Source organism: Mytilus californianus, unplaced genomic scaffold (genome assembly GCF_021869535.1).
Source record: "Mytilus californianus isolate M0D057914Y unplaced genomic scaffold, xbMytCali1.0.p SCAF_10, whole genome shotgun sequence".
In the NCBI taxonomy this organism is placed as follows: domain Eukaryota; kingdom Metazoa; phylum Mollusca; class Bivalvia; order Mytilida; family Mytilidae; genus Mytilus; species Mytilus californianus.
In genome coordinates this window covers 14,526,209-14,537,392 of record NW_026262582.1, presented here as the reverse complement: position 1 = coordinate 14,537,392, position 11,184 = coordinate 14,526,209, and the positions used below count along the sequence as shown (strand labels likewise).

Sequence of the window (11,184 nt, the reverse complement as noted above, 5' to 3'; positions counted from 1 at the left end):
TCTGTTCTCTACTTAAGTTAGCCTCAACCAAATGTTATGAGACTTACACACAATGCTTATTACCACAAAACTCAGATCAAGTTCAAATTTGGGTAGCGTCACTTTTACCGTTCTTCAGTTATGTCCCTGTATAACTATATGATATGCAAGCGGGGGCATCATCTGTGTCCACATGTGGACACTATCCACATTTGTTTACGTCTGTACTGCCTACTGGTGACTCAGTCCTGAGTGTAAATGGTCATTCAGTATGTTAAGAAAAAGATCAAAATTTATAAGGCCTATCTGGCCTAATTGATTTCTAAAATATATTTCATTGTACATGTTCAACATTTATCATTCATTTGTTTATTTCTTAATTTGTGTGAATTAACAGTAAATGCTAATTACTACACTTTCATACCATAACAAAACTGCCTTACTGTATTGGTATCACTTATATTTGTATCCATATAACAAAAAAAAACTGAAAAGAGAATACTTTTGCAATAGCTTTTTCATATTGAATACTAAAACTTTTTAGATATTTAGACATATTAAGTAGATGTTCATAATATCCACTTGACATTTTATCATATGACTTCTGTAGTTAGTTATGAGTCGTTGAAGCATGCTCACAAAGGTTCATTTGTTGCTATCATTTCATACTTTTCAAAACTTTTTTTTGCTTTGACCAGCTTTGGAGGAGATATTTTCAAAGAATTAATAAAAAATAACACAGATATTCACTTTCTAGCTCATCTAGCCCCAATCATCATGTCAGGCATTGTCATTACAAATAAACATTAAATGTCTTCTAAACTAAGAAATAATTTCCACATTTAACTGAAATCTTTTACTTATGATACTGACAATCCCTCACAAAGTAATATAAATAGAACCATACAAATAGTAAGCAAATACATGTTCTCAGATACCATCTCCCATATAAAAAAATCACATTAAGAAAAAAATGAACCTATTATGTGTTCCTCTCCTAGCTACAAAATGAATCCAAAATCAAAGATGTGGAACATATATATTCTATCATAATCATTTGGTAATTAATGCAATTAGTATCTCTTCCATGCCCGTGTTGAACATAAAAAACTAAATATTACATAAACAACACCCCTAATGCTCATGTTAGTTGTCATTGTGCAACACAGTTAATACATAGAAAACATAAAACATAGAACTCCTTTTGTCATATAAAACACTGTCAAACATCCAATCATACTATCCACACTGATCTGTGTCCACACTTGTATATTAAAAAAAAATATAATGTTTGCAATTATCCGGCCGACCCTTTTTTTATGATCCCAACATACTAATCTTTACGGTCCATTTTGATAACTCCAAAATCTGGATCCATTTTGTCTGTTTTATTATCAAATATTCAATGACAACTTTCAGTTGGTGTATAATAAGAACAGTGGGCAGATTTACAGAAGGATAGCAGAACCAAAACAGTAATCAATACTAGGAATATTTTCCGAAAGACAAACTGCAAAGTATACCAAGCTTCAATTTTGACTTGAATTCAGATTTACACGTTTTGTTTGTCAAATAAAATATAGAAAATAAGAAAAAAACGTAAAAAAAGGATCACCAAGTAGTTAACGGGAAAAACACATATGGATTTCAAGTTTTCTTTTTTCCTTTGTTTTTTTTTTTGTGTGTGTATATTTTGGTGATGTTTCGTTGTTGTTGGTGCTGATTTGCCTAACCAAAAAGCATTTTCTATTACATGTATTTAAAAAATAAAATAAAAAGAAAGTAATGGATGAACGACGGTAAATATATAGAAAATACACCCACACAAAATATAAAGTTGCTTGTTGAGTGTATTTTTATGCTTGATTATAACTTAGTATTTAAAAATCTTTTCAATCTATCAATCAAATATTTTGATATTTATTATAATTACCGTCCTTTAAATTTTTAGAATTCATACTGACAATATTTCTTCTATTTTCAATGCATGAGGAACTAGATTTTGTGGGTGTTCATTTATGCGCTGTTTAATTGTTTATGTAATTTGTCTCTATTTTTCCCTCCATAATTCTCTATTCTTCTTTTATTCAAGCACCTCATTATTATCTTTTCTTGTTTGTGTCGATTATTCTCTGTAATGTAAACCCCTCCAATACCCCTATACATCTGAACAGAGATCGGATATAAGTTAAATATAAACATAAATCAAAATCAAAACGGGCCGCAATACACCTGTGTACTAAACATATTTACATACTAACTTTAAATTAAATTGAATAACAATTAATCTGCTAATAAGCTATACCAAATTCAATAAAATTCTTCGATTTATCTTTTTCAGATTGTAACATGTTGACCCTACACTATTGTTATCTAATATTCATGTGATCTATCGTACATCATGTGACTAAGTTCCCGGTATAAGGAAGTAAATTTAGTGTTCATTCACAAAATATCACCCTTCATATTTTATTTAAATTTAAAAAGAAGGTTAAAGTCTTGATCAGAAGATTTAGTTTTCAGGATTTGGATTATTTGATAGATTTTACTTTAATTTGAAGTAAGATGTCTGACTGGCAGAGCAGTTTATTTGGTTGTTTCGACGATTTTGGATTATGTATCATAACATATTTTGTGCCATGTTACACATTCGGAAAAAATGCCGAGGCGATGGGAGACAGTTGTTTATGTTGTGGTAAGTCAAATAGTATTATTTTCATATTCAATATTCAAAGAGATATAGGATATATTATCCACTGGATATCCGTTTTGTCCACTGTCACCGTATTGTTGATTGGATATCCGTATTGTACACTTGATTCGTCACTGGCGTATTGTCAGCTTAGTTCATTTACTGTCCAAGAATGAACTTCATTATCCGCTATATTTATGCATTGTCCACAGTATTCATATTGTCCATTGGAATCCGTATTGTCAACTGTATTCGTGTATTATCAGCTTGATTCATGTAATATCCACGTTCGTACTGTATTGTCCACTTGTCCACTGTTCTAATGCATTGTCCACTGTTTTCATGCATTGTTTACTGGATTCCAATGTGTTCTATGAATTCATAGTGTCCATTGTACTTCCGTATTTTACACCTGATTCATATTGTCCATTGGATTTCCAGTATTGTACACCTGATTCATATTGTCCTTTGTATTTCCGTATTGTACACCTGATTCATATTGTCCATTGTATTTCTGTATTGTTCTCCCGATTCATATTGTCCATTAGATTGCCGTATTGTACACCTGATTCATATTATCCATTGTATTTCCGTATTGTACTCCTGAATCATATTGTCGTCCATTGGATTCCAGTATTGTACACCTGACTCATATTGTCCATTGGATTTCCAGTATTGTACACCTGATTCATATTGTCCATTGTATTTCCGTATTGTACACCTGATTCATATTGTCCATTAGATTCCAGTATTGTACACCTGATTCATATTGGCCATTGGATTTCCAGTATTGTACACCTGATTCATATTGTCCATTGTTTTTCCGTATTGTACACCTGATTCATATTGTCCATTAGATTCCAGTATTGTACACCTGATTCATATTGTCCATTAGATTCCAGTATTGTACACTTGATTCAAAATCTCCATTGGATTTCTGTATTGTACACCTAATAAATATTAGCCATTGTATTTCCGCATTGTATACATATACCTGACTCATATTGTCCATTAGATTCCAGTATTGTACACTTGATTCAAAATGTCCATTGGATTTCTGTATTGTACACCCCATATTATCCATTGTATTTCCGCATTGTATACATATACCTGACTCATATTGTCCATTGATTTTCCGTATTGTACACCTGATTCATATTGTCCTTTAGATTCAAGTATTGTACACCTGATTCATATTGTCCATTGGACTTCCAGTATTGTACACCTGATTCATATTGTACATTGGATTTCCATATTGTACACCTGATTCATATTGTCCATTGTTTTTCCGTATTGTACATCTGATTCATATTGTTCATTGGATTCCAGTATTGTACATCTGATTCATGTTGTCCATTGGATTCCAGTATTGTACACCTGATTCATATTGTCGAATGAATTCCAGTATTTATTACGGGATTTCTGTATTATATACTGGATTCCCATATCTCCCAAGGGATTTCCGTATTACATGTTTCTAATGGATTCCCGTATCACATGTATCTACACCGATTCATATTGTGTCTGCTAGATTCTCGTATTGTCCACTTGATTCTTGTATAGCTTCATTGTTTGCTGTATTCCATTACTGTATTATCCGCTTGATTCCGGTTTGCTCAGTGGATTACTGTTCTATGAACTCGATTTTTATGTGTCGTTAAATTTTCTTAATATTTTAAGAGTCGTTTTACTATTCTTTGTGATATGACAGTTTTATAAAGATGACAGTATTGTGTGTCGAGCCTTACAAGTAAGACCTTGTGTACAATTTATAACATTATTTTAACGTAATGTTAGAGATGCATATGCAAACAATAGTGTATCAGTAAAACGAAAACGGCGAATGCATCACCTCTTTTTGTTGTTTTTTATTCAAACGTTTGAGTTACATACCTTAGATGAAATAAAAGTGTGTTATTTAAATCACTCAATTGTCATAATCTTTTATATCGACCATGAATTGTTTTGTATTGGGTTATTTTTTTTTTTTTTTTTTTTTTTATTTATATATAATATTTGCAAATAAAAAGATAGATGTATAATACGTCAATTAGAAAGCAACCCAACAAACAAACAATAAATAAACTGTCTTCAATGCTAAATTATCTAAAGATACAATACATTAAGATACATGTACAACAAACGACGATCACTGGGAAAGTTTCTGACTTTTGACAGCCATGTAAACATGTTCCATGTTTCAAATGTTTATACAACATACACGACTTTATAGCCAACCTTCGCCGCGATATAGCCTTTTAGCACTGATGCGGAGTACAGTTATCATCAACCAACTAGTTATAGCCAACTACGGTTAACTTTGACCAAGCTCAAGCTAGCAGCCACTCGCTAGCAGCCACTACGGTAGCAGCCAGTTTTCGGATACGTCTATGAACCCAAAAGTTGCATGAGATTAAAACGTACTAAAATGTTTTAATTAATATATAACCACTATAGTATCAGTTTTTAATATATAATCAAGCAGTCGAAGACACTATTCAATGAAATTAAAAAATCGTTTCCTTTTCATTAACTTGAAGATAATATTAATCGTTTTAAATATATCAAACAGCGTACTGCACTCTTTAAATTTTAATAGTCAACAGTTATGAGTGCATTAAGTCTATAGAGTTATTGAAATGCTGGAAAAGTGCTTGTCACTTGTAATCGACTTTTACATCATAAACTATTTTTGTGATATTGTGACAAATAGCTTTCCATATTCTCGGCATCCTGTCAAATAGTTCCTGAAAAGTAACAATTGTTTTGCATTACAAGAATAGAAAGTCGAACTCGTGCTCTTTTTTTTTTAATCCGACAAATCTGTTTTAACGAAACATTCTATTTCTAAACCATTGATTTTCGCTTACTTTTGAATACACGAAAGTTTTATTTTTTGTACAAAAGTATGGTGAGGAAGGAATTTATTGATTATCAATTTTACAAATGAATCCATGCTTTACCCTAAGTCTCAAGCGTCCGTTCACACAGTGCCGAAAAATGTATTGCCGTAGGGAAGCTTTTATAAACTTTTCCGTATGGGTGGGGTAGGGTGTTCGACCCCAACTTTGGACCTGATTTAAAACAAAAGTAAGCCTAACCAAACCCTGGATTTTTTCTCACGTAAACCCCAGCTACTTAGCTTCACTTTGCACCTAGTGGCGAAAAAAGTATTGCCGTATGGAATTTTTTATTAACTGATCCGTATGGGTGGGGTAGGGTGTCCGACCCCAACTTTGGACCTGATTTAAAAAAAAAGTAATCCTAACCACACCCTGGATTTTTTCTCAAGTAAACCCCAGCTACTTAGCTTCACTTTGCACCTAGTGGCGAAAAAAGTATTGCCGTATGGAATTTTTAATTAACTGATCCGTATGGGTGGGGTAGGGTGTCCGCCCCCAACTTTGGACCTGATTTTAACAAAAAGTAAGCCAAACCACACCCTGGATTTTTTCTCAAGTAAACCCCAGCTACTTAGCTTCACTTTGCACCTAGTGGCGAAAAAAGTATTGCCGTATGGAATTTTTAATTAACTGATCCGTATGGGTGGGGTAGGGTGTCCGACCCAAACTTTGAGTGTGGTTAGGCTTACTTTTTTCTTAAATCAGGTCCAAAGTTGGGGTCGGACACCCTACCCCACCCATACGGATCAGTTAATAAAAAATTCCATACGGCAATACTTTTTTCGCCACTAGGTGCAAAGTGAAGCTAAGTAGCTGGGGTTTACTTGAGAAAAAATCCAGGGTGTGGTTAGGCTTACTTTTTTTTTTAAATCAGGTCCAAAGTTGGGGTCGGACACCCTACCCCATCCATACGGATCAGTTAATAAAAAATTCCATACGGCAATACTTTTTTCGCCACTAGGTGCAAAGTGAAGCTACGTAGCTGGGGTTTACTTGAGAAAAAATCCAGGGTGTGGTTAGGCTTACTTTTTTTTTAAATCAGGTCCAAAGTTGGGGTCGGACACCCTACCCCACCCATACGGATCAGTTAATAAAAAATTCCATACGGCAATACTTTTTTCGAAACTATGGTTGAAACGAAAGCTTGTGATCTACGGACTGCTTGACCAAAATTCCAAATCGGAGAACAATACGGATTTTTTTTAAATAGGTAAAAACAATTTCCTTGCCCACCATAACTTGTGCACAAAAAATAAACCTTTCGTCTAATCAAAAGTAAGCGAAATCCATTCGGTTAGAAATAGAATGTTTCGTTAAATAGCTTTGTTTGATTTAAAAAGATATTACAGCACGAGTGCAACTGTCTATTTTTGTAATGCAGAACAATTTTTATTTTTCGGGAACTATTTGACAGGATGCCGAGAATATGGAAAGCAGTTTGACACAATATCACAAAATAATTTCTGATGTCAAATTTAATTCCATGAAGCAATGTTGACAGCATTTTAAAATTTTTATAGTTATTAATGTGTATTCGACTGCTTAATTAGATATTAAAAACTGATACTATAGTGGTTGTATATCAAAAAAACATTTTGAGTACGTTTGAATCTCATGCAACTTTTGGGTTCATAGACATATCCAAATACTGGCTGCTAGCATAGTGGCTGCTAGCGAGTGGCTGCTAGCTTGAGTCTGGTTTAACTTTGTTATGGAAATCCGAAACTGTTGTCAAATGCATGCAGTAACGAAGTACGAAAATACATCTGACGATAATATATAACACTATTCCCAAATTCCCATCACGACATATTACAAGCTAGAAATCTTGACAAGTTGAGAAATATCTTTACAAAGTTCACCAAAGACCGCGAATTCTAAAAACGAGATCACATAAACATATGCCAAGATTAAACTACTTAGTTATTGTCTTTCGTCATATCTCAACATTATTTATCATATGGAGAGTTTGGTGTTGATGGCAACTCTCTGTTGACGTATATCTCATACATGTCAAATATAAAAATTAGAAGATGTGTGATATTGCCGATTAGGAAACTATCCACCAGAGACCAAATGACGCAGAAGTTAACAACTATAGATCACCGTACGGCCTTTAACAATGAGCAAAACCCGTACCGCATAGAAAGCTATAAGAGGCCCCGAAATGACAAATGTAAAACAACTTAACATAACCTAAGTAAACTAACGGCCTGATTTATGTATAAAACAATAAACAAAAATTAAATATGATATATAGCAGCATATCTTTCTGTAATCAAAATTTATAAGTAGATATATTCCGGCAATAATGCCGATAATTGAGAGAAAGCACACCGAAAGTCAATTTGAAAACGAGAAATTCCTGTTGTTCAATATTAATATTATAATAGCAGAATACACATACACAGCTGTAATATCGTCTCTTAACTCGAACTTACTTAAAGCAATCTCAGATTTAATAGTTTGTTGGTAAACAAATGCATTTTCACATATAAAGGGCACTGCATACTTCTAAGGCACCGACCATTAATCTTTTGTGGTGTGGTTTTGTTTATTTCTAAATAAATTGTTTGATTTAGATTTTTTTGAAAACAAATAATTTGTCCCAGGCACACAAAAGATGGCTGGTCGGTATATCAACATACAAATTGACCAAAATGAAGATCAATTACAAATGTCGCGGTGAATTTTATGCAAATAAAAAAGAGATGAATGATATTCAACATTTCTGTTTATTTTTTCGTGTGTATAAGGAGCAGGAAAGCCGGAGTAGGTACATTAGCACCCAATATATCATTCAAATATAGAAATCAACGTACAAGATCACAGACCTGCTTAAGACAATATTACGTTAAGTGGTATTCAGGAAATTGAGAAAATTCCACATTTCTTGAGCGGAACAATGACAACAAGGAGTGGTGAAAATTCCACATTTAAACTTTCACCATTTTTTCCTGTTTGTCATCAATATACTTACACATATGTATTAGCACTTAAACAGCTTCATATTAAGTGCAAAATTTAATGTATATTCAGGTTTAATACTGTCTCTCTTTTAAAAGTGTTGTTGTGTTTCGCATGTGCTCATGTAATTCCTTTATACTTCTTTACGTTATTTACAAAACCGTCACATTTTTTGACAAAAAAAACCTTACTTCGCTTTATATTTGCAATATCGTATAACTATTTTTTTATTTGTTTTGTCTTTCGTTTTCTTTTTGATTATCTTTTTAAAATAAAGATAAGGAGAAGTGGTATGATTGCCAAAAAGACAACTATCCACCAAAGTTCAAATGAAGTTGATGTACTATAAATTTAAATTTAAAGAAATAGAAAAATGTAATAATAAAAACTATATGTATATATATAAGTAGACAGCTCTCTCAGAGCTCTCAGAGGCAAAAAACCCATAACTGTAAAATATAAGGGCATACACTACAGGAACGGGGTCACATTCTACAGCATCATCACAGCACGAGCAACAAACCCTAAATTTTGTTAGTTTTTGTTTGATATTTTTTGTTTATATTAGTTTTTTACCCACATTTTTCACCAAATATATATTGTATTTATTCATATTTTGTTTCTTTTCAGGATTGACTTACATGTTTCCTATCGTACACTTGGTGGCTGCTGTTTCAATACGAGGTCGGGTACGACAAGAGAAAGGCATTGTGGGAGGCACGTGTGGGGACTTTTTAACCGTCTTGTTTTGTCCATTCTGTGCACTCGTTCAAGAGGCTATAGAAGTTAGAGGAGATCGACTGTTAAGTATGGCGAGGGAATAGTCTTAAAACAAAGTTATAAATATGTTTTGCGGTTCCTAGCCATGTGGACCACACCGTAGTACGAACCAATATTTTTCTTCCAAAGGAGCCTTGTTTATTTTATATGTGTCATAAACACAGGATAACTGTACATGTTCAAATCTTCCGTCGTGTGTGTCAGTGAAGATAAAATTTAAAGATACATACTAGTGCCGACAATTTTTTACCGGATGTTTGAAAAATAACTTGGTTCACACACATATATGTATATATACGTGTAAAATATGTTTATAATACACTACATTTTATATACAATGTAAACGTAGTTTTCGTTACTACTTAAGCCATGTACCTTTTATTATAAGTCATGAAGAAGGTGGGTCGGTACCGTTGCTGGCGGATATTACGTCCCCATTGGCACAATACATCAAGTTGCAAACTCTGTATTGATGAAACACTTCGGTCATACAACCTCAATTAATAAACTAGATACTAGTAATTAAGTTAACATTTTGGTTGCAAACTAATCTGGTAAAGGTTACTTTTTGGTCCTTTGCTGCTCCCAAATTGAATGTTCTGTGTTTCTGCTTTCCCATTATTTGGTTAATTTCGCAGTATTTGGTCTAAAACTTAATTCAGACACATGAATCGTGCACACTAAATCAGTAACATAAAATAAGAAGACGAAAAAAGAACTTGACGCGATGAAGACTTTTTGATAAATGACCCGATGAAGACTTCGATAAATAACCAGCTGAAGACTCCTTTATTAATGATCCGAAGAAGATAACTTGGTAAATGACCCGCGGATGAGGACTCCTTAATAAATGGCCTGATGAAGTCTCCGTGGTAAATGACCCGATGAGGACTCCTTAATAAATGGCCTGATGAAGTCTCCGTGGTAAATGACCCGATGAAGTCTCTGTGGTAAATGACCCGATGAGGACTCCTTAATAAATGGCCTGATGAAGTCTCCGTGGTAAATGACCCGATGAAGTCTCCGTGGTAAATGACCCGATGAGGACTCCTTAATAAATGGCCTGATGAAGTCTCCGTGGTAAATGACCCGATGAGGACTCCTTAATAAATGGACTGATGAAGTCTCCGTGGTAAATGACCCGATGAGGACTCCTTAATAAATGGCCTGATGAAGTCTCCGTGGTAAATGACCCGCGAATGAGGACGCCTTAATAAATGGCCTGATGAAGTCTCCGTGGTAAATGACCCGATGAGGACTCCTTAATAAATGGCCTGATGAAGTCTCCGTGGTAAATGACCCGATGAAGTCTCTGTGGTAAATGACCCGATGAGGACTCCTTAATAAATGGCCTGATGAAGTCTCCGTGGTAAATGACCCGATGAAGTCTCCGTGGTAAATGACCCGATGAGGACTCCTTAATAAATGGCCTGATGAAGTCTCCGTGGTAAATGACCCGATGAGGACTCCTTAATAAATGGACTGATGAAGTCTCCGTGGTAAATGACCCGATGAGGACTCCTTAATAAATGGCCTGATGAAGTCTCCGTGGTAAATGACCCGCGAATGAGGACGCCTTAATAAATGGCCTGATGAAGTCTCCGTGGTAAATGACCCGATGAGGACTCCTTAATAAATGGCCTGATGAAGTCTCCGTGGTAAATGACCCGATGAGGACTCCTTAATAAATGGCCTGATGAAGTCTCCGTGGTAAATGACCCGATGAGGACTCCTTAATAAATGGACTGATGAAGTCTCCGTGGTAAATGACCCGATGAGGACTCCTTAATAAATGGACTGATGAAGTCTCCGTGGTAAATGACCCGATGAGGACTCCTTAATAAATGGCCTGATGAAGTCTCC

General features: G+C 34.4%; 1 protein-coding gene across 1 annotated transcript; it reads left to right on the top strand.

Moving 5' to 3' along the window:
- Nucleotides 1-2,368: 2,368 nt before the first annotated feature.
- On the top strand, nucleotides 2,369-9,665 carry LOC127717665 (uncharacterized). Its single transcript, XM_052223410.1, has 2 exons — nucleotides 2,369-2,674; nucleotides 9,172-9,665. The coding sequence occupies exons 1-2, from the start codon at nucleotides 2,545-2,547 to the stop codon at nucleotides 9,363-9,365; spliced, it is 324 nt and encodes a 107-aa protein (XP_052079370.1). The 5' UTR covers nucleotides 2,369-2,544; the 3' UTR covers nucleotides 9,366-9,665.
- The last annotated feature ends 1,519 nt before the right edge of the window (nucleotides 9,666-11,184 follow it).

Bases quoted from the DNA above. Each gene is read 5' to 3' on its own strand.
- LOC127717665 (XM_052223410.1), top strand. From the start codon at position 2,545: ATGTCTGACTGGCAGAGCAGTTTATTTGGTTGTTTCGACGATTTTGGA. The intron at 2,675-9,171 runs GTAAGTCAAATA...GTTTCTTTTCAG, and splicing joins AGACAGTTGTTTATGTTGTG to GATTGACTTACATGTTTCCT.